Source organism: Lacerta agilis, chromosome 3 (genome assembly GCF_009819535.1).
Source record: "Lacerta agilis isolate rLacAgi1 chromosome 3, rLacAgi1.pri, whole genome shotgun sequence".
NCBI classification, from domain to species: domain Eukaryota; kingdom Metazoa; phylum Chordata; class Lepidosauria; order Squamata; family Lacertidae; genus Lacerta; species Lacerta agilis.
The window spans coordinates 117,649,074-117,674,938 of record NC_046314.1 but is presented as its reverse complement, the minus strand read 5'-3'; the positions used below and the strand labels follow the sequence as shown (position 1 = coordinate 117,674,938).

General features: G+C 53.4%; 2 protein-coding genes across 3 annotated transcripts in view; both read right to left on the bottom strand.

The window, feature by feature from the left end:
- Positions 1-1,739: 1,739 nt before the first annotated feature.
- LOC117044482 (zinc finger protein 501-like) lies at positions 1,740-9,367 on the bottom strand. Its single transcript, XM_033145283.1, has 6 exons — positions 9,292-9,367; positions 8,136-8,378; positions 7,860-7,941; positions 7,507-7,589; positions 6,662-6,788; positions 1,740-3,123 (listed from the first exon to the last, which is right to left on the bottom strand). The coding sequence occupies exons 2-6, from the start codon at positions 8,244-8,246 to the stop codon at positions 2,141-2,143; spliced, it is 1,386 nt and encodes a 461-aa protein (XP_033001174.1). The 5' UTR covers positions 8,247-8,378; positions 9,292-9,367; the 3' UTR covers positions 1,740-2,140.
- A 1,504-nt stretch (positions 9,368-10,871) lies between these two features.
- CAD (carbamoyl-phosphate synthetase 2, aspartate transcarbamylase, and dihydroorotase) overlaps positions 10,872-25,865 on the bottom strand; it is a 35,759-nt gene continuing 20,765 nt past the window's right edge. Inside the window, exons 25-44 of one of the 2 annotated variants that reach the window (XM_033145282.1) lie at positions 25,550-25,654; positions 24,195-24,437; positions 23,941-24,022; positions 23,240-23,406; positions 22,711-22,875; positions 22,149-22,280; positions 21,144-21,345; positions 20,577-20,767; positions 19,645-19,785; positions 18,778-18,852; positions 17,622-17,763; positions 17,451-17,498; positions 16,708-16,862; positions 15,730-15,804; positions 15,424-15,636; positions 14,437-14,562; positions 14,187-14,342; positions 12,335-12,436; positions 12,076-12,170; positions 10,872-11,460 (exon numbers count right to left, since the gene is read on the bottom strand). In XM_033145282.1, the coding sequence (XP_033001173.1) occupies positions 11,358-11,460; positions 12,076-12,170; positions 12,335-12,436; positions 14,187-14,342; positions 14,437-14,562; positions 15,424-15,636; positions 15,730-15,804; positions 16,708-16,862; positions 17,451-17,498; positions 17,622-17,763; positions 18,778-18,852; positions 19,645-19,785; positions 20,577-20,767; positions 21,144-21,345; positions 22,149-22,280; positions 22,711-22,875; positions 23,240-23,406; positions 23,941-24,022; positions 24,195-24,437; positions 25,550-25,654 (2,718 nt within the window). In that variant the 3' untranslated portion in view covers positions 10,872-11,357. The remainder of the gene's footprint in view (positions 11,461-12,075; positions 12,171-12,334; positions 12,437-14,186; positions 14,343-14,436; positions 14,563-15,423; positions 15,637-15,729; positions 15,805-16,707; positions 16,863-17,450; positions 17,499-17,621; positions 17,764-18,777; positions 18,853-19,644; positions 19,786-20,576; positions 20,768-21,143; positions 21,346-22,148; positions 22,281-22,710; positions 22,876-23,239; positions 23,407-23,940; positions 24,023-24,194; positions 24,438-25,549; positions 25,655-25,865) is intronic. The other variant, XM_033145281.1, reaches the window with a different exon arrangement.

The window sequence follows — 25,865 nt, the reverse complement described above, 5'->3', positions numbered from 1 at the left end:
GCCAACCAATCTGACTCTGAGACAGCAGCGTAGGGAGCCAGTTTGCCGCCCGGGGTGGCAAATGCGGGGGGGTGGGGCATCGCTCCCTGGTGCGCGCTCGCCCTGATGTCAAAACATGTGTCATGACATCACGACACATGCGCAGCGTCCTGGGTGGACTGTGCATGTGTGGACATGCGCAGTCCACCCAAGATGGCGGACGCAAACGGCCGGCATCCCTTCCAACCGGCGCTGTGGCGCAGCAAGTTTTAAGGCTGCAGCGGGCGAACAGCAGCACAGCATAGTCCGCCCAAGATGGCGGGCACAAGCAGCCGGCACCCCTTCTGTGTGGCGGCGCAGGAACTTTTTAAAGGCTGCAGCGCTCGAACAGCAGCACAGACGCTGTGCTGCTGTTCGCGCGTTGCAGCCTTTATAAAGTTGCAGCACTACACGTGCCCGCACCAATCGTGGGGGCGCGGCCTGCCCCGAGTGTCACCCCCCCCAGGGCAGTGCCCGGGGCAGCCCGCCCCCCACCCCCTTGCTCTGCCCCTGCTCTGAGGAAAACAGAGGTTCCCCTTTGAAACGCTGGGTCAAAAGGAAGTTGAAAGTCAAGGTCACGTGGCTTCAATTCAAGGAGTGATAGGGGTCTGTTCAACCAGGCAGAAAGGTGGCGGGTTTCTCTTTTGTTGTCAATTTTCAGTAGAGAAATGAAGTGACCAAGATGGAGAAAGGTCAAAACAAAGGAAAGGAAACTGCTTGAAAATGTGATATAATACAATATGTAGGTATAGAAGTGGAACAATTATTCTAACAAGTAAAATATTATTAACAATTCATTGTTTTTCAAAATGCACTCTAAATATCATTATATTTTTCCACAATCCACACTCTTACGTTGCAAGAGTAGTCCTATCTTGTATTCATCGTTCAAAGGGGACCTTGGCATTATCTTTCCAGTGAATCAATATCAGTTTTTTCTTGGTTCTCTTCCTCTCCCAGGCCCTGATGGGTCAAATCTGCCTCACTGCTGGACAGGGAAGAGGACAGACGAGGTCCTGGCAAGCCTTCATCCAGCTTCCTCTGTCATGGAAGGGCCTCACTGGGCAGAGACACTTGGGTTGCAGAGGATCAATGTGCTGCTCCACCCAAACCCACCGCCTGAGACAAGACTCATGACACCTTGTCTCATGGCAGGGCCGGTCCTGTCTTTCTTTTTAAAAGAAGGATTGCTTTTGGATGGAGCACTGAGTGAAATAGCTGCAGGGCTCTTCTTAACTTTTCTTGAAAATAAAAAGAAACTCTCCCACCACAAGGAACCACTGTTGAGGGAGCTGGGGATGTTTAGCCTGGAGAAGAGGAGACGGAGAGGAGATACAACAGCCAACTTCAGATATCTCAAGGGCTGTCCCATGGAAGATGGAGCAGGCTTGTTTTCTCCTGCTCTGGAGAGTAGGACTCAAACTAATGGCTTCAAATTACTGCAGGAAGATTCTAACTAAACAAAAGGAAGAACCTTTGGACAGTAAGAGTTACCAACAGTGAAACCGTCTCCCTCGGGAGGTGGTGGACTCTGCTTCGTTGGAAGTTTTTAGCAGAGCTTGGATGTCCATTTGTCAGGGATGCTTTACTTTAGATTCCTGTATAGCGGAGGGTTGAACAATGACTCTTGCGGTCTCTCAGGACTCTGCAATTCTACAATTCTATGATGAACCCCAGGCTTGCTGGCTGTACATGTGAAAAGGACCTAGGAGTCTTAGTACACCACAAGATTAACACGAGTCAACAATGTGAGGCAGCAGCAAAATAAGCTAATGCTGTTTTAGGCTGCATCAACAGACATCTGGCATCTTGATCATCAGAAGAAATATTACCACTCCCTTCTGCCTTGGTTAGAACACACCTGGAGTACAGGGTCCAGTTCTGGAGGCCACAATAAAAGAAGGATATTGTCAAGCTGGAACACGTGCAGAGAAGGGAGATCAAAATGATATACTGCCCTATACCCAGAGGTCTCAGTTTGGTATGTTTGGCCTTGAAAAGAGGAGATTAGGAGGAGATGTGTCAGCCATCTTCAAATACTATGATTCTCCTTGCTGTGACTTCTTTGATGGATTGTCATCTTAGACCTCTGCATGAAGCTCTTTCCACATCCCAAGCACTTCTAGGGTTTCCCCCCTGTATGAATTTTTTGATGTAAAGTGAGATTTCTCTTCGATTTGAAGCTCTTCTCACATTCTAAGCACTGATGTAGTCTCTCCTCATGGTGAACTGTTTGATGTGAAGTGAGATGGGCCTTCCGACTGAAGCTCTTTCCACATTCCAAGCACTGATGTAGTTTCTCTCCTGTATGAATTTTTTGATGAGTCATGAGATGGCCTTTCTGACGGAAGCTCTTTCCACATTCCAAGCACTGGTATGGTTTTTCCTCACGGTGAATTATTTGATGTAAAGTGAGACTTCTCTTTGATTTGAAGCCATTCCCACATTCCTGGCACTGATATGGTTTCTCACCTGTATGAATTCTTTGATGGAATGTGAAACTTTTCTTCCATCTGACGCTCATTCCACATTCCTGGCACCTATATGGTTTCTCCCCTGTATGAATTATTTGATGTAAAGTGAGACTTCTCTTTGATTTGAAGCTCTTTCCACATTCCAAGCACTGATATGGTCTCTCATCATGGTGAACTGTTTGATGGGAAGTGAGATGTACCTTCCGACTGAAGCTCTTTCCACATTCCAAGCACTGATATGGTTTCTCTCCCGTATGAATTGTTTGATGGGTCGTGAGATTGGCTTTCTGACTGAAGCTCTTTCCACATTCCAAGCACTGATACGGTTTCTCTCCCGTATGAATTGTTTTATGGGTCATGAGTTTGGACCTTTGACTGAAGCTCTTTCCGCATTCCATGCACTCATGTGGTTTCTCCCTGCTGTGAGTTCTTGGATGGAAAGTGAGACATTTCTTCTGACGAAACGTCTTACCACCTTCCAAGCACTGATAGCGATTCTTCCCAATGGAATTTATTTTATGGGAAGTGGAATAAGAGCTCTGACTATAACTCTTTCCACACTCCAAATATTTATACAGCTTCCCTACTGTGCGAATGTCTCCGTTGTTCATAAATTCCAATCCTTCACCACCTGCATCAAAGAGAGAAACAGGTTAGAGCCTCAGGAAGAAATGCAGCCCCAAATTATTTAAATGCTAATGATCAATGTAGAACTGAAGGGAGTTAGATCTAAGGCCTCTTACTATGAGGTTCACTGCCTTAGTTGACTCTCATTGACACACATATCGATGAGAACCTGAGATTCAACAGTCTGGCATCTTCTAGGTTGGATTTTGTTTGGCCTAATCTCTCCACATAAAGTGCTATGTATGGAGGCGCCTCCTTGCAATTATATTAATCCACTCTCTTCAAATGTGAGCAAGTTGAATACATCCATAGACATTATCGAATCGGCAACAGAACCAGCTGATCCAGCCCAACTTCTGAAAGAATCTTCATCCGTATCAGGAAAAACGCTGAATAATTCACCAGTGCCTATGCAGAATTCTCCCTCTAGACAACCAGCTCAGTCAACAGACTCCAGGTGAAATCATCAAATGAGGGACGATTCTGAGACATCCGTAGGCCTGAAGATGGGCTCAACAGAAGACCCTTTGGGTCTCATAAATAAAATTACCTGCCCAAGGAAGAGCCAAAAGAAAATTACTGAGTTTGTTAGAACTGGAAATCCTATGAATCTGGACCCCCCCTCCCTTCTTGACCATCAAATTTCCAGACAGATCAATCTCTGCTTTCATTTCTGTGCTGGAATATTGCTGGGTGGAGGGGAAAAAAATCAGACCCAGAATTCTTAAAGTTTATAAACCTATTCCAGATTTTATTGTTACAAGAAACATGGGAAGATGAACTAATGGAAATGAATGGGTATGAATTTATTTTACTTCCTGCATGCCCATCAATCAAAGGGGGTTGTGCCAGAGGTGGTGTAGTGTAAGACCAAAAATCCTTGGTTCTGAAGCAGGGGTTTCTGGGTGCTGTGAATTGTGGGTACTGTGTTGTGGGAAACTGACCAAGAGTTGCCCTCGCCCCAGAATGTAAAGGGTTATCTGTAAGTTTTATGACCCGCAGAGCTGCTAGGAGTGTGAAGATCTCAGCTGCAAGGAGTCACTCTGATGCCCTGATAAGGACTTAAGGGGGGCCAGCTGGGAATCGTCAAGTCAGTGAGAAAATTAGGGAGGGAACATCAAAAAGGGTTACAGCTGCCTTTCTTGTCTGGCAGGTGAAGAGTAATGACCAAGAGACGTTGATTGGTCAACAAGAGGGATAGGAACCTGCCCATAGGTGGAGGGCCAGTAGAATACACATGGGAAGATCCTTTATCTGCCCAAAAATATGGAAGGTGGCAATTATTATTCCAATCTTTAAAAAGGGTGCACCAGAAAACCCAGAGAACTACAGGAACATCAGTCTACTGTCCATAATTGGGAAAATTTACGCACACTACTTGCTAAAAAAGCTTACAAAACGTGCGGAAGATAATAAATTGATTGGCTTCGAACAGGCGGGATTCAGACCCAATCAATCCACCACTGACCATGTGCTAATTTTACATCACTTAGCTCAAAAATACTCTTCCCCAAAAAGAGGACAACTTTGTGCGGCCTTTATTGATTTAAAGGCCGCTTTTGACAGCATCCCCAGAGAACTATTGTGGGAAAAATTAGCCTGATGGGAAATAGACAGAAGGCTCTTGTGGCTGATAACTCAACTACATAGTGGATCGGCTGCCAGGGTGAGACTTACCGGTACCCCTGCTGGCGACCTTTCAAACTCGGTTCCTATCAATAAAGGAGTACGCCAAGGATGTATACTTGCCCCATCTCTTTTTAATCTTTTTATCAGTGATATGAGGATGCCTTTGATAGAATCACAGGAAACTATCCATGCCCCACGTCTAGCCCAATATCGTTGTCCCCTTTTACTTTATGCGGACGATACGGTGGTCCTATCCTTTTCCAGAGTTGGCCTAAGGAGAGCATTAAATATTTTTGATTCATACTGCAAATCCAACCTTCTTATGATAAATCATGCCAAATCTAAAGTTTTAATTTTCTCCAAAAGCCGGAGATCTTATCATTGGAAAATAAATGGAATACCCATTGAGCAAGTTTTTAAATTTCAGTATTTGGGTGTTTATTTGCAGTACAATATGGTCTGGAAGGCACATCTCGCCTATACAGTAAATAGAGCTAAAGCTTTTTCATTTGCGCTTTTGCGCTTCTTCTTTTCAGATGGAGCCTTTCATATCCCATCTGCACTAAAAGTCTTTAACGCTAAGGTGATCGCCACATTGGCTTATGCGATCCCATTATGGGGGCCTTTTGTAAACCTAAACTCTTTGGAGACAATCCAAAACCAGTTCCTGAGACGGATATTAAAACTACCCCGATGCGTAAGCAATTCGGCGATACGCCTGGAATTGAATGTAACATCACTGGGAAGCACCCTATGGAAACGCATGTTCAGTTACTGGTTGTCAGTATGGCATAGACTCCCTAACCTTTATTTGCTGCAGTGTCTCTGGAGAGATAACTTTCCCAGCCCTTGGGCAAAAATTCTACATTCTAAACTTGTGTCCCTTGGATTATCACCATCTGAATTACTGGGAATGGATCTAGGCCCTGCCAAGAGAGCTGTTAATAGAAGGCTAAAGGAGGTTGATCTCCAGCATAACACTCTGACAGGAGGTGGCACTTGTTCACCAACAAACCTGGGGTTAGCACCAATAACGAAATTACCATCTTACTTATCTTCTGTTTCTGTTGCGGCACATAGGTATGCCTTTATCAAGGCCAGATTCAATGCCTTCCCATCAAATGTCATGGGCAACAGACTCTCTAATGGCCAGATTTCATTGCTATGCGACTGTAATAGTGGTTCCGTAGAAACATTACAACATATACTTTTTTGCTGCCCAGCTTATTCGGCACCCTGGTCTAGATTTCTGTCCCCCCTTCTGATAGGACAGGCAGACGGAACCCAGGAGGCTAAATTAATCCATTTATTGAATGACGAGGAACCGAGTAGATCTCTTACAGTCGCTAGATTTTTGATAAATGTCCTATCCCAGAAAAAGAGAAATGGGTCACTTCATAGTTTTGATAGTTTAACTAATACCCAGTATTATTAAGAGGAAATTAAGTTATTAATTAACTCTTAAATAAAGTTTTAGCTGAATCCCTATGCTGCATATGTATTAACCAAATTGAGTTAAAATGTTATTCTTGAAGGGCTGTTTAGAATTGATATTGTTCAAATTGCAGCAGTTGCTGCCTCGTTTTTTAATTGTCTTATGTTGAGTTGCTCCAAATTGTACGTTCTGTTTGCTTTGTCTGTTTTGTTTTGATATGGGCCAATGGCCGTAATAAATTTACTCCTGTTTGACCTAATCATGGAATCTGTCCCATCTGCAAGGTCAGTTGTCTCTGGTCAACCAGAAAGCAACAGAAGCAAAAACAGAAAACCTCCCAGAAGCTGCTACTTCTTCTTCTTCTGTCACCACACGGAAAGTTACATTCAAGAAGGTCTGGGCAGCTCAGACCAGCCTGGTCATAGTTTAAATAGCATATGCGGAGGAAGAAAATATATTATCCAAGAGGAAGCCTTACTGAGAGAGTCCACAATCGCACGATTCTCCTCCATGACTTCCTTATGCAGAGCTCTCTGGTCAGGATCCAGCAACGCCCACTCCTCCTCTGTGAAATACACAGCGACATCTACAAAGCACAGAGGACCCTGAAGGAAAAAGAAAAAGGTCCTCTTCGGAGACAGCATAAAGACTGTACTATACATTGCTTCGTCATTTTCTGTCCATTCATTGTTGTTGTGTTGTTTTAATGGGATAATTCTTATGCACGTTTTAGGAACGGGTGGCGATGTTAGCATTTCAATTGAATTATTTTATTGTGCATTTTAATGATGGGTATTAATCTTTGTGTGAATGGGTGTAACTCTGCATGGTGTTCTTCAAATCATTCTGTCTGTGGAATTATTGCTCATTGCCAGACAGAACGATCCCTTCTTTACTCCCACTGTGCGATGCTTGGGGGGGGGGCGATGGAACCCTCCCTCTGCCCTACACCCAACTTCAAGGGGCTCATGGGGGCACAGGGAGGAGGAGGAGAAGGAAGGGGATCCCCGTTGTGCAGTGGATGGGGCTGGTTAGGTGAATCCCGGCCACTGTTTGTTCTGGCTTCTCAACTTCTTAGAAGCCTATTTTGATCAATATAGAAATATAACTGCAGCTACTGATAAATCATAAAAATGGTGACATTCCAAAGGCTAGTTAAGGAGAGATGGCTGTTCATTCCTGTCAGCACATAAACCTTCTCGATTGGCATTGTCCATCTTTGTTCAGGACAGAGGCTTTGACAGAAGCAAGAAGAGGAGAAATTCCTTCTGGTCCAGAGGTTCCCTGGCTGCCCCACCCCCTACAATGCCTCTTTCCCAATACCAGATCTGTTTCCACAGCTGCTGCTTCTCCTCTGTTATCGTGCAAAGATGGAGGAGGAGGTCTTGGGGGCATCCTTCTGTCACCTACGAGAGACAAAAGTCAAAGGGGAGCCATCAGCTTCTGTGTCTCAGAGCTTTAGCAATACATTTCAGGTTACAGGTGGGCTTTAGAAAAAGTCTTTCTTGCAAAGTGCATTTAGACATTTGTACTCATTTCAAACTTAATTTGGGTCAAAATACATCTCCCCTTCTTGGGGCTCTTGGCTCCAAGTGCTTCCCACCCCCAAGATGAACAGAACCCACGGATTAGTTTCAAAAACCACAGAATGAGAAGAAAAACTCATTCCTCCTTACCCAGCGGCCTCCCTTTGGTGTCCAACAGAGTCTTCTCTGCGTCCGAGGAATCAGGGTCCATTTCTGCAAACGAATCCTTTGCCTGAAGCAGGATTAAAACAGAGAATGGGGAGAAGTGTTGGAAAAGAAAGGGCAGAGGCAAAACCTTTGGGGGTATCAGATCTCACTCCTTGAATGCTTTCCCAAAAGAGGGTGGGCCATTAGAAGAGCATTTTGGGGATACTCTCCCTCACGTTCTGAGCCCCATGAGAGTTCCCAGAGGAGAGTCTCTCTCACCTGCTGCTCTGCCTGCTTTCTCTCCTCCGCCTGACTCAAGAGGAAACCTCCGGCCAGGGCCACTGCCTGGGAACTGGTCTCTGCTGCACATTCCCTCACCCAGCTCTCCATCTCCAGCGGAAGGACAGCTGGGAACTGTCTTGCTCATCCAGCGGTGCTCTCAGGAAGCCTCCAAGAGATCGGAAGGAATCCTGTAGTCTTCTGCCAGGTTCTGTCTATAGGATTAAGAGTTGCTCACAAATCCTACAAAGCAAATACATTGTTCTGTTATCCGATTGATACAAGGCCAGGAGAAGAAGCGAAGACAGAATGATGGACAAGTGATTAATTCGTTTTGGATGTAATTTAGACACTAGGCCATAGTTGGGGGTCTTAAGCTGGGGACCCTCAAGAGCTGCTCTCTCTCCCCCCCCCCCACCTCAGGGCTTGCTTCTGTCTTATTTTCTAGCACTTGGGATCCCCAACGTCCTCAACGCACACTACTTGGGTGGGGTCCTTTCCTGTTGTTCTGAGGGCCAGATGATTACTTGGCCACCCCCCACCCATAAGGGCTAACTGGGCGAGGCCAAAGTACCATACTGAAGGCAGCCAGGTGTAGGGATTGTCTTGTTGTTGTTGTTGTTCAGTCGTTCAGTCGTGTCCGACTCTTCGTGACCCCATGGACAAGAGCACGCCAGGCACCCCTATCCTTCACTGCCTCCCGCAGTTTGGCCAAACTATTGTGCTTTAATTTGTTCGAAGCTGCCCAGAATGCCTCGGAAACCCAGTCAGATGGGCGGCATATACATTTATTCTAGGAGTCTTGGTAGACCACAAACTTGACATGAGTCAACAGTGTGATGCAGCAGCTAAAAAAGCCAATGCAATTCTGGGCTGCATCAATAGGAGTATAGCATCTAGATCAAGGGAAGTAATAGTACCACTGTATTCCGCTCTGGTCAGACCTCACCTGGAATACTGTGTCCAGTTCTGGGCACCCCAGTTCAAGAAGGATACTGACAAGCTGGAAGGTGTCCAGAGGAGGGCAACCACCGCCCCCTCCTCGCCTGCTCGCTGTTCTTGGCCGAGAGGGAGGGGGAGAGGCCTCGAGCTGAGCTGCCCCCCCCCGCATCCCTGGGACCCCCAAGGCGCCCCCCCCGGGGGTGGGGAGACTCACCGGAGGCGAAGCAGAGCGCAGAGGAGACAAGAGGGGGGCCAGGGAGGGGCTCGCGCTCCGGAGGACCCGCCCCTCACCCTTATTTCCTGTCCTCTCTAGGAATGCTGCTCAGCTGCTCTTAACCCTTGGCAAGCCGAGCGCGCCCAGCTGGCCCCTCCAGAGCAGGGAAGTCTCGCTGGGGGGGGGGGAATCCTCGGGGCTGGAGGAGGAGGAGGAGACGCCTGATAAGGGAAACCCCGGGAGATCACCTTCCCCACTTCGAGGGGTCTCCCTCCATCACAGCGTCTTCGGGGGTGACGAGTGCAGGACCCTCGCTTCCCGATGCTGGGCGAGCCCCCTTTTCGCTCCTTTCCCTTCTTCTTCCCCCCGCATGTAAAACCCTCGCGATAAAGGGTTCCCCAAAACCCCACTTGGCGTTCCTCCAGAATTGGGACGATAGGACTCCGGCCGGGGAAAAGGCTCTGCCCCGAGCCAGGATCCGAGAAAGGGGCAAGTGCAGGCTCTTTCACAATAGGCCGGGTCTCCAAAGGGCTGGCTGGCTGGGGGAAGCCCTGGAGGGGTGGGAGCCCCGCTTCCTATGGGAGGGAGGGGTCCGTGGCTTAGAGGTCTGGACAGCGCGTCCTCGTGGGTAGAGCGGGTGGCCATACAGAAGACTGGAGTTGGGCCGGGTTTGTGGGGATAAAGGGTGTTTTCCATGTTTCTTAACAAACGCAATGATAATGTCAAACCTTATGGTGCTTTCAACCTGTTGGAGCAGTACATATATACACACTTTTTTAATTTTCAGATATCTGAACAAGAGTCACAGAGGCAGATCTTCATTTGCAGTCGTAATATCACCTTCACCTCCTCTTCCTCCTCCCTTGTCAACTCTTTGCACTGCAAAACCATGCTTCACTGGGGTTTCATTGCTTGTTTGTTGGGGGGGGGGGAGTTTGTACAGCGGTACCTTGGTTCTCAAACTTAATCCGTTCCAGAAGTCCGTTCCAAAACCAAGGCGCACTTACCCATAGAAAGTAATGAAAAATGGATTAATCCGTTCCAGACTTTTAAAAACCACCCCTAAACAGCAATTTAACATGAATTTAACTATGCAATGAGACCAGTGATCCATAAAATGAAAGCAATAAACAATGTACTGCAGTCACACAATCAATCAATCAATCAATCAGTAACTGAACTGGGTCGACGCAGTCACAGAAACAAACAAACAAAGCCGCAAAAACAAAAATGCAAAATAAATAGCAAAAACAGACAAGACCTCAGCGTGCCACTCAAAACAGAGCACATTTGGCTTCCGAAAAAAGTTTGCAAACCGGAACACACATTTCCAGAATTGCGGTGTTTGGGTTCCAAGGCGTTTGAGAACCAAGGTAGCACTGTAGTTTAATGGTAACACTGTTTTTTGACTTTTGTCAGTTGGGAAGGCCTTGGGAGTTTTCTCCATTGGAAATTCTGGGAATCGTCCAATCCCTGTGCAAACCGTTTCTCTGGAATGGATTTATTAATAAAACTTCCACGCTGTTGGGATTAAGAAAGCCACACAGGCACCTCAAAGCAGTTCACAAAAGAGCAGCAGGTTGTATTCAACTGTTTTTATTTAAAAAAAAGAAACGGAAACAAAGGGATCCGCTTGGCTCACAAGTATGCGTAAAAAAAGTCACTGCGGGCAGCAGGCCATTTGAGGGAAGCAGCGAGGGCTGAAGTGTGTTGCAGCCTGCCAAAGGGGGCTGCCGGCCCAGACCCAAAACGAACAGAACTTGGTCCTCGGGAAGGAGGAACGTCTCCAGGGCTGGGCCCACGAAGCAGCTCAGCCCAAGAGGGGAAGGCAAAGAGCCCCACAGAGCCCATCCTGGAGGCTGGAAGACAAGAGCTGGAGAGGCAGGGAGGGTGGGGCCGTTCCTGAGCTTGCTCCCCCCCCCCAGGTTCCCGTGCCTGCCCCCCCCCCAGCATGGAGCTGGCCCAAGGCTGCCTTCCAGCAGCGCCGTTTTTTGCTCTTTGGTGGAGGACCCGGGTGGGCCAGGTGGGCAACGCGGACCAGGGCCCAGAATCCCGCCCAGGCAGCCTCAGTACCGTCCCAGCACGGTGGCCAGCAGTGCCATGCGGATGTACATGCCGTTCTCTGCCTGCCGGAAGTAGGCGGCGCGTGGGTCCGAGTCCACCTCCACGCTGGAAGGAGAGAGAGGGAGGGGGGGGGGGAAATTCATGATCGCCACTAAGTCAGCAAGTGCTCCAGACCGCCACCCCCCCACCCTTCAGAGGGCCCAGAGCTCTGCACACGATGTGCTTCTCCTGTACAAGACGCTTTGCCTTGATCCTGCGCACGGCCACCTGCCCTGCGAGGTAGGCCGCTCTTCTAACTTAGCTCCAGTTCCTGCATTGCAGGGGGGGGGGCTAGATGACCCCTGGGGGTCCCTTCCAACTCTGATGCTCTGTGGTTCTACAGATCCCAAGGTGACCGACTGAGGCTGGGCGTTCCCATCGCCAAACTAGCCCCCCCTCCCGCATCTGACACCCCCTTCTACTGCTCCAGAGTCTCAAAGCAGCCAGAGGCAATGAAACAGGCTCCTGGGCAGGGAGGAAGCTGTTGACTTCTGCTGCTTATGACCCCCCCCCTGCCGACCCCCAGGTCTTGATCCTCCTACATGGGGGCTATGCTGAGTCCCACCACCACTGCTCCAAATTCCTAGGCTCCACCCAAAATGCCCCTTCACCCCATTTGGCCCCCGAAGCAATTCCCTGGCCAGCAGCGGCCCCTCCCTCCCCGCCCCCCCCCCTCCGCACCTGATCTCGTTGACCCGGGGCATGGGGTGCATGACCACCATCTTCTTCTTGGCCCGCGTCATGATGTGAGGGGTCAGGATGAACTGCCCAAAACACTGAGGAGGGAGAGGAGCAGAGCAAGTGAGCAGGCGGCCACAGGGGGTGGTCCCTCCCCTCCCCCCTTCCCCATCCCCTCTGGGGGGGACTTGGGGCGCAGGCTGTCCTCGGGGCCAAGCGCCATGGGGTGGGGGCAGCAGTTCAGGGCCCCTTCCTCACTCACCGCCTCAAACTCCTGGACTGAGGCGAAGCGCTCCTTCTGGATGCGGGTCATGTAGAGGACGTCCGTGTCGGGCAGCGCCTCCTCGATGTTCTCAAACTCCTCCTGAGAATTTATTACAGCGATTATGGCTCCTACATTTATTTACTTGCCGTTTTGTTATTCCATAAAATCCATACGCCTCTCGACTGGAACAACAGCAACAGAGCCCACCTCAACGCCGTTTGCAGAAAGATAACGCCAAGGGAAAAAAATCTACAATGGCTGAAGGCATCAAAATACCCCACGGTTTATACTCTGCCTTTTTCCGCAGAAGGGGACTCGAGGCAGCTTGCACGGATCACAACAACACACAAATCAAACATGGAAAAGGGAGAAGAAGAAATTGCTTTAGCCACTCAGCAGCCTTCTATCCCCAATTGGACCATATTGGCCCAAATATAAGCCACACCTTTACAATTGGAGGAGAGAAAAGAAAAAAAGAAAAAATACCCGAATATAAGCTGTTCCCTTCCTCGCTGCTCTTGGCTGCATACCATAAGACTGCGAATATAAGCCACACTTTTAACTTTTCAGTCGGAATTTGGGGAGAAAGTGCGGCTTATATTTGGGCCGATACGGTAATTGTATTTATTCTCTATGTAGAACCTGGGTATCAATGCCTGATTGGATTCTTGCATCAGAATTGGATTTTTTTTTTAAAAAAATGATAATTGTATAAATGATTTGGAATGTAATTTGGAATGTTTCAATGTGATTTTGATTGGCTGTTGTATTGAAATTTTTAATAAAAATGATTTGGCAAAAAAAAGAAAAAGATTTGATTCTTACATCTCTCCTGCAATGTGTAAACTGCTGGACTCTGGCATTCCTGGCTTAGCTATCCCTGACGCGTGGTTTGCAAAGACTGAGGGCGCAATGCAGCTTCCTTGAGATTCCCCAAGGTGCGGGAAGCTACAGGAATGGTAAATGAAGGTCTGGTTGTCAAGGAAGCAGGAGAATCAGTGGGTGAAGCGTGGCCCTTGAGGCTCCAGAGTCCAAAGATAACAAAACAATGCAGGATAGTTCTAGTTCCCTGACCTTCCAGGTATGCATCCTATGAGCTAATGACGTGCGACCACTGACATGCCACGCAGGCGCCCTTTTCGGACTTGGAAGGGTGTGGGGAGGGCTCATGTGCCATCCACCGACACACACGATAACCCTGTGCAAGTTGGGGATTGCCTGTACTGCGTTTGGGGGGGGGGCTTTGTTAAAAGGTGCCTTTGGGGTAGTTCCCCTAACAGGTTTAGGGAGCCTGCCCTGTGGCAATGTTGTTGTTCAGTCGTGTCCGACTCTTCGTGATCCCCTGGACCAGAGCACGCCAGGCACTCCTGTCTTCCACTGCCTCTCGCAGTTTGGCCAAACTCATGCCAGTCGCTTCGAGAACACTGTCCAACCATCTCATCCTCTGTCGTCCCCTTCTCCTTGTGCCCTCCATCTTTCCCAACATCAGGGTCTTTTCCAGGGAGTCTTCTCTTCTCATGAGGTGGCCAAAGTACTGGAGCCTCAACTTCAGGATCTGCCCTTCCCTGTGGCAATAGCTCCTCTAATAAACGGGGTCGCTGCCGGATGCTGAGCTTGACTGTGCTTTCCTTTAAGGTGTTGGCATGAACCATTAAGAGGGGGCTTAGAAGTTAAAAAGTTGCTCACCTCAGAGTTTAAACGGTCTAAAAATGCCCAAATCGGTTAGATTTAGGAAGGGAACTGCTTCCGTAGAGAACAGCAAATTAAATCAAACGCTTTTGATACTGTTTTAGCTCTATTACAATGCAGAAGGGGAGGAGCCGCAACGCAGCCCCCTCCCCCCCCTCACCTGCTTGATCCCCTTGGAGGCCACGAAGTGGAAGATGTCGGCCGGCATGCGGAGGTTGGGTGGGGTGACGTAGCGCAGGCTGACCCGGTAGAGAGTGAGGAGGCGAGCCAGAGAGTGGACGGTGCGGCCGTGCTTCAAGTCGCCCACCATGGTGATCTGGGGGGAGGGCAGAGGCGGCCGTGAGCATCCCTGGCCAGGGGGGAGCCCCCTGCAAAGAAGCCACCCTCCCTCCCGAGCGAGCTCCCCTCACCGTCATGCCGTTGACTGTGCCCAGCTCCTCCCGGATGGTGAAGATGTCCAGCAGGCCTTGCGTGGGGTGCTCCCCGACCCCGTCGCCCGCGTTGATGACAGGCTTGCGGCAGTGCTTGGCAGCCAGCTGGCACAAGGAGGAAGGAGGGAGGGAGGGAGGGAGGGAGTCAGCAGGGGCGTTCCTGCAGAGCCCTTCCACAGCCGCCGTGGGGAGTTTGTACCGACAGCGGTGCCCATTTCATCCTTTCTGGGAGATGGGAGCCCAGTTGCCCATGGCAGTTCCCAGGGCCACACGAGAGCCCAGGGCTCAGATTCCCACTTGGCCATGAAGCTCTCACTAGGTGTGACCCTTGGGCCAGTCGCCGCCTTCTCAGCCTAGCCTACCTTGCAGTGGGAGGCGGTTGTGGGAAGGAAAGGAGGGGCAGGACCCTGCAGAGACCGGGGTTCAATCTCCACTTGGCCATGAAGTTCACGGGGTGTGATCTTGGGCCAGCCACCACCTCTCTCAGGCTAACCTACTTTGCAGGGTTGTTGTGAGGATGAAATGGGAAGGGGGAGAAGCACGGACGGCACTTTAAAGAGCTCCTTGGAGAATAAGGTGGTGCAGAAATGCCATTAAATAAACAAATAAACAAGATGCCTGGGGTGGGAGCAAGGTGGTTCAGAGCCTCCTCTGGGCAGAAGAAGAAGTCCACCATCCGCAGACCCAGGGAGGGAAAGCAAGAGGCTTTAGGGAACTGAGCCCCGCTGATAGTACGGGCTGGATCTGTTCCTTCTCGACAGTGGAACAGTCTCCCTCAGAAGGGAGCAGCCTCTCCTTGGATGGTCAGAGATCCCTTTGCTGTAATCCCTGCACTGCAGGGGGTAGGACTGGATGACCTTTGGGTTCCCCCTTCCAACCCTACAGTCCTAGGACTTCCAGGATTCTCTTTGCTGGGGGCCCCAGAGGGCCCTGCGCCCCACCAGAGCGGCCTTTGCCAGAGCTCACCTCCACGGCCCCCGGCTGGGGGTGCCTCAGCACCAAGACGTCGGCGTAGCAGCTCATGGTCTGGACCGAGTCCGCCAGCGACTCCCCCTTCTGGCAGGAGGAGGTGGCCTCCGAGAAGGGCAGGACGGAGCCCCCCAGGCGGTACATGGCGGCGGCAAAGGAGCTGCTGGTGCGTGTGCTGGCCTCGTAGAACATGGAAGCCATCACCTTGCCCTGCGAGGGAGGAAGCAGCAGACTTCAGTACAGGCGGGCGGGGGGGCTCCCCCTCCCCCCACCCTCCCCCCACCCCCCCAGTCCCCACCTCACCTTGAGGATGTCAATGTTGCGCTCCTTCTGGACCATCATGCGCAGGTTGTGGGCCACGTTGAAGAGGTGAGACATCTGCAGCAGAGGGGAGAGGGGTCTCAAGAGGCTACCAAGGGCATTGTACTATTCTATGGTGTGAGGCGTACCGTTCTGGTCGGCTCACCTCAAAAAGGGTACTGAAAACTTAGGGACGGGTCAGACAAGACCAGTGACTAAGGGGAGGGAGCGACTGCCCCATGAGGAATGGTCGCAGCGGTTGGGACTTTTTCAATTTAGAGAAAAGGCGACGCGAATCTTAAAAAACTATCCCTGGCCTGCGAGAAAGTGGACAGGAAAAAGTTTTTCTCCCTCTCTCATAACACTAGATCCCGTGGAGATCCAATGAAGCTGAATGTTGGAAGATTCAGGACAGACAACAGAAAATCCTGATTCTCGCAGAGAGCACATGGTTAAACTGTGGAACTCCCTCCCTCAAGAAGAAGAGTTTGGATTTGATATCCCGCTTTTCACTACCCGAAGGAGTCTCAAAGCGGCTCACATTCTCCTTTCCCTTCCTCCCCCACAACAAACACTCTGTGAGGTGAGTGGGGCTGAGTGACTTCAGAGAAGTGTGACTAGCCCAAGGTCACCCAGCAGATGGAGGAGTGGGGAAGCGAACCCGGTTCACCAGATTACACTGCTCTTAACCACTGCACCACGCTGGCAGGAGGCAGTGAAGGCCACCCACTTGGGCGGCTTTAAGAGGATTGGGCAAATTCATGGAGGAGGAGAGGGCTTTGGGTGGCTCCCGGCCAGGATGGCTCTGCTCTGTCTCCCGAGTCAGGCTTTGCAATCCCAGTTGCTGGAAACCTGGGAGGCGAGGGGGCTCTTGTGGGTTTCCCAAGGGGGCACCTGGTCAGCCACTGGCCTGATCCTGCAGGCTGAATGAACAAGGCAGGCAAGGGGAATGGGTCTCCGTGTGTGTCTCTGCGTGTGTACCTGTCCCTTGGTGAACTGCTTGACGGACAAGATGTGCTGCCCGACCAGCGGGTGGAGGAGCGGGGAAGTCTGGGGGTGCGGCAGGCTCTGCGGGGACGTCTGCCTGGGCAAGTGGCCTGCCAAGTACAGGGGGCCGTCCTGGATCATGGCCAAGTCTGCGGGAGGAAAGGAAGGTCAGCCCCGCCAGGAGGACCAGAGAGGCACCACCCAGCGGGGGCAGCAGGATCCGCCACATGGTATGGCAGGAAACCCCAGCCCCTCTCTGAACCTGGAAACACCCCAGGAAGTCTATCAGTATACAAAGCCTTTAACAATTTGGGAGCAGTTTACCTATGAGATCCCCTTGCCCCACACGGACCCACTTGGATCAGCGGAGTGGGCACTGCCACAGGGGTCACGTAATACCCCGTCCCACTTTGCGAAAAATCAGGTCTTTGCCCTCTGGAACTCCCTGCCTATTGACGCCAGGCAGGCGCCTGTGCTGTGCATTCTTGTTTAGGAAAGCACATCCAGAGACCTAGATATACAGTTGCTGCGAGTTCCCATCTGCTTTTGGTCCACTGCTATCTTAACTTTCCCACAGCCTTAAATTATTGCTGCTAACTCTTGATCGATCATTTTATGGCGTTATCTTATTTGAGGTGCGTGGTTTTATTAATTTCCTTGAAGCAACCAGGCGGTGCATCCGTTTTACGCGAGAAAGGAAACGAGCCGCTCTGCAAGGAGGAGGAAGGAAAGCTCACCTGGAGGCTCCACTGGTTTTTTGACCACCTTTTCCCTGAGATCTTCGGCTGCCGGAGGATGGAGAGAGGAAGAGGAGGACCAACGTTAGAGAAAGACGGGAGGCCTTTGCAACAGCACCTCTTTGCCCCCAGGAAGGACCCCCCTCCCACCCACCCCCCTGCGCCCGTCACCTGGCAGCCCGGGGTCCGAGGCACGGTGGATGCGGGGGGCCAGGAAGAAGCGGGCGTCCCCCACCGGTCCGGCTCGACGGGGGCTGGGGGCTCGACAGCGCAAGGCCTCTGGCTGGACAGTAGGGAGGGGCCGCTCTGGCGTCTGAAAGGGGCGAGGGGGGGAAGAGTTAAGAAATGGGGGGGGGGGAGAGAAATGGCACCTCCCACCTGCTTGGGTGGCGTGTGAGGGTGGCTTAGCCACGCAGCCGCAGCACCCCCCCCTTTGCATGGGGAGAAGGCGTCACAAGGGGTGTGGCCCTGAATTTATAGGAAATGGACAGCAAAGGAGCGCAGGCGCTATGGCAAAGACCCCCCTCCCCATAGCCCAGTGTTGGCTCAAAGCAGACCAACCCTCCTGCCTGGATTTTCCACGACTGGTGGGGTCTCCAAGCTCCAACACAGATACCTCTTTCGCTCTGTGCTCGGAAGGGCTGGCCTGAAGCTCTGCTTCTGAGTCACCAAGTGACTGTCCCTTAACAGGTTGGGAGCAATTTATCTTACCCCACATGCGCCCACTTGGGTCCCACAGGGGCCACCCAATAGCCCTTCCGCATTGGGAAGAACTCGTGTGTGGCAGGAACTGCCCTTTGGAACTCCCTGCCTCTTGACATCAGGCAGGACTTTCACTGTACTCTGTTGGGCCGCTGCTAAAAACATTCTGGTTTAGACAAGCCTGCCCAGGTGTTTGGAAAGTTGGTGCAAAGTTTAACCTGTTTTAGTATTTTAACTTTTGTATTTCTTAAAGCGCTCTTGGTTTTCTTAGTGTTGCGTAAATTTTGTGAATTAAATCAATGTCCCTCTCCCTCTCCCTCTCTCAGTCCTCCAGCCTGTGTTTCCTGAGGGATCTCCTGCCTGCTTAGACTTGGAACTTTGCTGTCCGAAAGCAGCACCCAAACCCCCTGCCATTTTCCTTTCACGGACGAATCCAGCTCTCCCTCATCCCTCTTGGGGGCAGAAGGTTAAGGATAGAGAGAGACACTCATAGCCCCACAAAAAGGGCTGCAGGAGGTGGCGTGGGTGCTGGGCAGCCTGGCAGTGCGTTTCCTCCCCCATCCTGGCAGCAGAGGGACTTTCCTGCCCCCTTGGGGGGCATTCTGGGCCCAGTCCCAGCGCCTACCTTCAGGATCTCTTTGGCTGGCACAGCGCTTGGCCATTTCCGCACGTCCTGCCCGTAGCCTGGAGCTACAAGGACCTGGAAGGAGAGACAGAAGGAGCTCAGAGCCCCAGAAACCCTCTTCAAGCCGGGGCGTCCGCAGGCCCCTTCAGACAAAGGAAAGCGGACGACCCTCAACATCAGGATCCCAGGATTAACAGCAGGCACAGGGATTATTTTTGCCAGGACAGCAGCAGGGAAGGAAAGGGTTAAACCCCACCAGGCTGAATATCCCTGCACCTCCAGTTCCGAAAAGCTGCTCATGAGATGTTTCCCCATGGCAAGCTTGGCATCCCCTCTAGTCTTCCCCTGACAAGGAGAGTTAACAGGGAGGGCTGGTTTGGGCTCATGGAAGCCAGTGCAGCCTAATGGTTAGAGTGCCGGACTGTGACCTGGGAGAGGAGGGTTCAAATCCCCCACTCAGCCACAAAGCTCCCTGGGTCACCTTGGGAGTCACTCACCATCTCTTGGCCTGACCTACCTCACAGGGTTGTTGCGAGGATAAAATGGGAAGGAAGAGGCCCATTATGGGAAAGTTATGGTAGTGTATAAATGTAATTAATAACAAGGGAGAATGTTCGGATAGCAAGAGCTGCTCCGACAGCGGAACGGTTTCCCTCGGAGGCTGGCGGACTCTCCTTCCCGGGAGGTTTTTAAGCAGAGCTTGGGTGGCCCTCTGTCCCGGATGCTTCAGCTGAGATTCCTGCCTTGCAGGGGGCTGGACTGGATGACCCTGTGGGGCCCCCTTCCTCCTCTGCCATTCTAGGATTCTATGGCCCTGCACGCCACACTCAGCCCCTTCCCTCTCCACCCCCCCCACTTGCAGCTTACCTGTCCGTCAATGTAGGCCACTTCCCCACGGAGGATGACCCGGCGCACGGTCCCCTTCACTCGCATCCCCTCGAAGGGCGTCCAGCGGGCCTTGCTGAAGGCCGTGTGGGTGGGCACCAGCCACTCCTGCTCCAGGTCCACCTGCCGGCAGGAAATGGCTCAGCCCCACGGAGCCTCAGCCCCTGGGGGACCCATGCCAAGGGGGGGGGTCTTTCCTGGAGGACCAGGAGCAACAGGAGCCCTGCAGTTGGTGGATCAGGCCCACCTAGTCCACAGGAACCCCCACAGGAAGCTGCTTTAGACAGTCAAACCAGGGGGTCCCTCTCCCTCTGTGCTGCCTGCAGTGATTGGCAGCAGTAGATCTCCATGGTGTCGGAGAAGGGATCTTTCCCAGCTCCCCCCGGAGATGCTGCCAGCGGGGATGGAACGGGGGACTTTCTCTGCATGCAAGGCAGATGCTCTGCCCCTGAGCCATGGCCCTTCAGCAGCCTCTTCTGGCCCCCAGGGGCTTGCAGGAAGCAAGCAGGGCTTGGGGGCAACCGCAGCAGCTTCCTCTCGGAACTCCCTGCCGAAGGAGACCCAGCCTAGGAGGCTGGAAAAGTGGCTTGGACAAATTCATGGGGGAGGAGAGGGCTTCGGCTGGCTCTGCCCTGCCATTGGGGGCGCCTGGTTGGGAAATGTATGACTGGGATACTGGCTTGATGCAGCAGGTCCTTCTTATGGAACCTCCAGGTCCAGAGGCAGTCTATCTGGATTCCAAGTTCTTAGGGGTATTTGACCCCTGTGAGGAGGAAGCTGCTGGGCATTGGCCTGATCCTGCAGGCTCACCTCCCTCCCCTTGCGCTCCCCGGCAGGGCCTTTCCTGGGAGGGCCCCCCACCCCTGCAAAGGGACACCCCAGGAGGGCTCCCCCCCCCACCCACCCTGCCTCACCTCGATGTAGGTGTCCTCTTGCATGGGGAGCCCAAAGATGCGCCGGGGGTTCTCGTAGAGACGCTGGACCAAGTCTTCCACGCTCAGCCGTCCCTCGGAGACAGCGGTCAGCAAGAGGGGCAGCATGGTCTCCAGGCCAGGGAAGCCGGGCGGGGGCTCCTTGCCCAGCTTCTCTTCCAGCGTGTGGGGAGCTGAGTGCGAGAGAGACGCGTGGCAGAGACCCGGGCCCCACACAGCACCCCTTCCCCCAATTTATCTATCCCACCTTCTCCTCCAAGAAGGTCAAGGGGGTGGCGCGGTTCTCCCTCCCTCTCCTCATTTAATCCTCCACAACAACCCTGCCAGGTAGGCTATGCTGAGAGAGAGGACGCTTGGCCGTCCCGGTGAGTCCCAGGGCTGAGTGAGGATTTGATCCCTGGCCTCTCGAAGGTCCTGGGCCAAGACTCTAACCACTGAGCCACACTGCCTCTTTATTAGTTCTGGGGCTCTGACTGGGTGTGGCAGGCGGATCTCCCCCCCAGCAGCTGCATCCCCCCGAGAGGCCAACCCCCCCACGCCCCCCATTACCGTGGTCTGTGGCAAAGCAGTCGATGGTGTCCATGTTTTCCCACAGGGCCTCCATGTCCTCGCGGGTGCCCAGCATGGGCCGCACCTGCCCCCTGCCCTCCCCGATGCGCCCCAGGTCCTCCTGGCACAGGAAGAGGTGGTGGGGGGCCACCTCACAAGTCACCGCAATGCCCTTCTGCTTCGCGGCCTTGATGATCAGGATCTGGGCAGGGTATAAATAAATAAAATTATCATCATCATCATCATCATCATCCCTCAGCCTGAGAAGCCCCCCCCCCCCGGTCAGAGATCCTTGTGGGGTGAAAAAGCAGGCCTGCATCATGACGACCTTCTCTCCCTAACCGGCTTCCTGACTCTCCGTTGCAGGAAAAGTGAGACCTGCCTCTGCCCCACATCTCCCCTTCCAGTGCCCCCTCCCTGGGTGGACCCCCCCCCCCCCGCGCACTGCTGTTGGTGAACTGCCCCCCGTTCAGCTGTCGCTCAAAACTGCCCCAGTGCCAGCCCAGCCCACAGCCTGCTCTCTTCCCACTGCCTCCAGAGGCAGCAAGGACAGACCCCTCGGACCACTTTGTGTGCCCAGGTGCCTGCTGGATCAGGCCAGCAGCCCCTCTCGCCCGGCATCATCCTGAGCCCCAGCAACCTAGGACTCAAGATAGACTGCCTCTGAGCTTGGAGGCTCCATAAGAGCACCAGAAGAGCCCAGATGCTGCATGCCATCTTGTCGGGCATCCTGTTCTCAAACCGAGCCCAGGAGCCCTCTGCCCTCCTGTGGTTCCAGCCACTGGGATTCAGAAGCATGGCTGCCAGTTGAGTATGGAGTCAGCGCAGAGCCACGGAGGCCGGGGGCCATCGATAGCCCCCTCCCCCTCCGTGAATCGGTCTTGTCCTCTTTGCAAGCCTCGCTTGTCTTCTTGCCCTGCCTCCTTTGAAGGAGAAGTCTTCCCGGCAAAGGACCTCCTGCAGCCCCCCTGGGCCGCCACCCCCCACCCCTTCCGACCCGCTCACCTCCTCCTTCCATGCCACGTGGCAGATGTGGACGGGGCGCTGGTACAGCTGGGCCACCATGAGGATGGCAGCCACCGTCTGCTTCTCTGCATGAGCCACGATGGGGAGATGTTTGGGCCACTTTTCAAAGTGCTGCCAGGGCAGAGAAAGAGGAGCGAGTGAAGGAGACCCCCCCAGCACAAAGGGGCAAGTGAAGGAGACCCCCCCAGGCGCAAAGAGGTGGGTCAACCACCTCCCCAATATTCATACGCCACTTGATGGTGAAATGGCATACAAGTGATGAAACAGATTCACACTGACTTCCTGAGCATCTTGGCTTGTCTAAACAAAAGAGCCCAGTGATTCCTGATGTCAATTGGCAGGGAGTTCCAAAGTGTAACTGCGGCTGCCCTAAAAGGCTGAATTCTTACAAAGGTTGAAAGGGCACCTGTAGCTGTGCCAGTTCCCCCCAAAATGAAGCAGCGGAGTAAGGCGATTTTGTGCTCTGGGGTGTTGGCCAAAGGCCTCCCCCAGTTAAGATAGGACGGGAAGGTCTGCCTCGACCTGCACCTGGCGTGCCCACCTCCATCCACAGGGAGACGTTGTCCATCTTGAGGTCCGAAAAGGTGTCATTCAAGTACATCTTCAGGCCAGCTGCTGCTCCGGCCAGAGGCCCCAGGGAGCCGGCGTTGTCCGAGGAGGCGCCCACGTAGAGCGCATAATCGCAGCGGGCCCCGGTCTCCGCCAACTGGGGGGAGAGGGCAGAGAGGCAAGACCAGTTTCACAATGTGCCTGGCACACCCCTTGCCACCCCCGAACCAGGAGCTGCAGGAGGTGACCCCCCACCGAGGAACAGCCCTGCTGGGTCGGGGCAAAGGGAGCTCATCCAGTCTCACCCAGTACGGGAAACCCGAAGGGAGGATCCGAGCCCAAGAGCAACTCTCCCCCTCCTGGGGTTTCCAGCAGCTGGCATTCAAATGCAGAGAAAGGCCTTCCTCTCCTCGCCCACTTCCCTTCTCTGTAGTCACAGAACTGTGAGGTGCAAGGGGTCCGGGGGGTCATTGAGTCCAACCCCCTGCAGGGCGGGACCCACCATGCAGGAGCCTCTTTACCTTCTGCGCCAGGGCAAAGGATCCGGCGTCAATGATAGCCGGGGAGGTGTTGGGCATGGCGCACACCATGGTGATGCCGCCAGCCAGGGCGGCCGCTGTGCCGGATGCGAAGTCCTCCTTGTGGGTGGCCCCTGGCTCCCGCAGGTGCACATGGACATCGATGAGCCCTGGAGGGGGAGGCCAAGGTCAGCGGAGAGACCCCCGGGAGCACCCCTGGGGAGTCAGGCAGAACTTGCTGCTAGGCAAAGGTGCTCAGGACGGCAGCCTAAGTTGCATCTGGTCCAGCACCCTCTTCTCACAGTGGCCAAAACCCCCTAAGAACTTTCAATCCAGGTGGACTGCTTGTGGAGCTGGAGGTTCCACAAGAACATAATGCCAAGCGTAAACCAAAAAATGACAAGTGTGCAGGCAATGGATCACACCGCCAGGGAAATCGAGGCAGGGCTGGCCAGCCATGGTCTGCTCAGAGTGGCAGGATTTACTGTCTGGGGCCCAGAAGCCATGGGGATCCAAGGGACTGTTGCTTCACTCCAGCCCCGTGGACAGAACTCAAGCCAGGTCTGCCCTCTGACCCCACGGATGAAGGCAGGACTCCGCCGCTGGTCTCAGGGCCAAGATGGGCTATGGGGAAGAGGCTCTTCTGGCTGCCTAACACCCCCCTCCCTCCCTCCCCCCAGGCACCCCCATATCCCACGTCCCACCTGGCAAGCGGATGAGCTTCTGCGAGGTCATGCAGTCCACGTGCATCTTCAGCGGAGGAGGCCCCCCAATCTGTCCAAGGGCCTGCGGAGAGCAGAGGAGGGTCTCACAACTGCCCTGCAATAGCTGGCAAAGCCCCCCCCCCCGAGACCCCCCATGCATGCTTTCCTCCCATCCTCCCCATTCAGAACCTCTAATTGGGGTCTCCCACCCCCAGAGCCCAGCCCCACCCCCAAAATGCGCCCCCCCCGCGCACCTCGACAAAGAGCTTGGTGCACTTGATGTCAATGATGAGGGGCACCGAGTAGTCGATGGCCAGGCGCCGGGTGCGGTAGCCCTTGGTGACGAAGGAGGAGAGGCGGCGCCCCCCCGAGTTGCGCATGGACAGGTTGATGACCAGGTCAAAGTGGTTCTCCGCCAGGTAGTCCAGGATGCTGCGCTCCTTGCCGGCCACCTCGCCCCCGTCGGCCTCCTCAAAGTGCCAGTCCACAGCCATCACCTGCCGCGGGAGACAAGAGGGGAGGCACCCACCCCCCCAGGTCAGCCACACCCAGCAAGGACGGAGCCCCAGTTCTGCCCACGGTGCCAATGGCTGGCCCAGAAAGGGCATGCCTCAAGGGCCACTGGAGGCGGGGGATCAGGGAGCCATTAGCAGGGGAGCCACCGGGACCAGATTCCTGCTTTGCAGGTGGTTGGGCTAGAGCAGGGGTAGGCAACCTAATGCCCATGGGCTGGATGTGGCTCAATCGCCTTCTCAATCTGGCCTGTAGGCGGTCCAGGAATCAGCATGTTTTTACATGAGTAGAATGTGTGCTTTTATTTAAAATGCATCTCTGGGTTATTTGTGGGGCATAGGAATTCGTTCATTCCCCCCCCCCTAAAAATATAGTCCGGCCCCCCACATGGTCTGAGGGACGGTGGACCGGCCCATGGCCGAAAAGGGTTGCTGACCCCTGGACTAGAGGACCCTCAGAATCCCCTTCCAACTGCACAGCTTTAGGATATAGGGCACCCCATGCCTTGCCTCCTCCCCATAGGAAGTTTCTCCTGAGCCCCACATACAGTAGGGCACAAACTGGTGGCTAAAGAGGGAGGAAGGAAGGAAATCTGTTCTGTGTGATCTAGTGGAGATTCCTTGGGGTCCTTCCAACACTACAATTCTATGATTTGGAGGGAGGGAGGCGTTTGTAAAAATGTAAGCTGGGGGTGGGGTGGGGGAAGTTATAATGCTGTATCATGTTTTTAATATTCGGTTGGGAGCCACCCAGAGTGGCCGGGGAAACCCAGCCAGATGAGCGGGGTAGAAATGAAGTATCATCATCATCACGGGCCAAATTTCCAGTCCCTCCAGGGCTGGTTCAGAGGGAACTGGCCTTAAAAATCTCCACTCAGTGCCCCCCGCCCAGGGGAAGGGTCTACTGCACTTGGTGAGGGAGGGGGCCAAATCACGCTCCGGTTGTTGAATGGAGTAACATCTGCCCCCTCCCCGACCCCACATGGCCTTGGAAATAGATGGGAAAGGATCCCTTGCCCCACTCCCACCTGCAGGGCCCTTTTCCATCAGCCAAACTGACGGGGATGTTCACCGCAGCAGCCCCTTGCCCAGCCCACCTTGATGCCATGCTCCGTGTAGAAGTCAGCCGTGCCCAGGCTGGCATAGAGGTTGTAGCCCAGGCCCTCCAGGGTGCGCACGGTGGACAGCAGCTCACTCTTGTTCTGAAAGAGATGCCAAGGAAAGGCCACATGGCAGCGCGCCTCCCTGCCTCCCTCCCGGGGTCCAGGGTGGGCACTGCCACCACCCTGCCTTCTCCTGCCGCCTTGTGCCAAGCGCCCTCTTCCGCAGGCTGTCATCAAAGGACATAGGACCCTAAGAGCCCAAGGGGGCCCATCTAGTCTCCCAGCTCCTCTTCAAGCAGTGCCCCCAAGG

What these genes read in the sequence shown, in the direction of transcription:
- LOC117044482 (XM_033145283.1), bottom strand. Translation starts at nt 8,246, where the DNA reads ATGGAGAGCTGGGTGAGGGAATGTGCAGCAGAGACCAGTTCCCAGGCA. An exon ending in GAAAGCAGGCAGAGCAGCAG is followed by an intron (nt 7,942 to 8,135) that starts GTGAGAGAGACT and finishes ATCCTGCTTCAG; the next exon opens with GCAAAGGATTCGTTTGCAGA. An exon ending in CAGCTGTGGAAACAGATCTG is followed by an intron (nt 6,789 to 7,506) that starts GTATTGGGAAAG and finishes TTTTTCCTTCAG; the next exon opens with GGTCCTCTGTGCTTTGTAGA.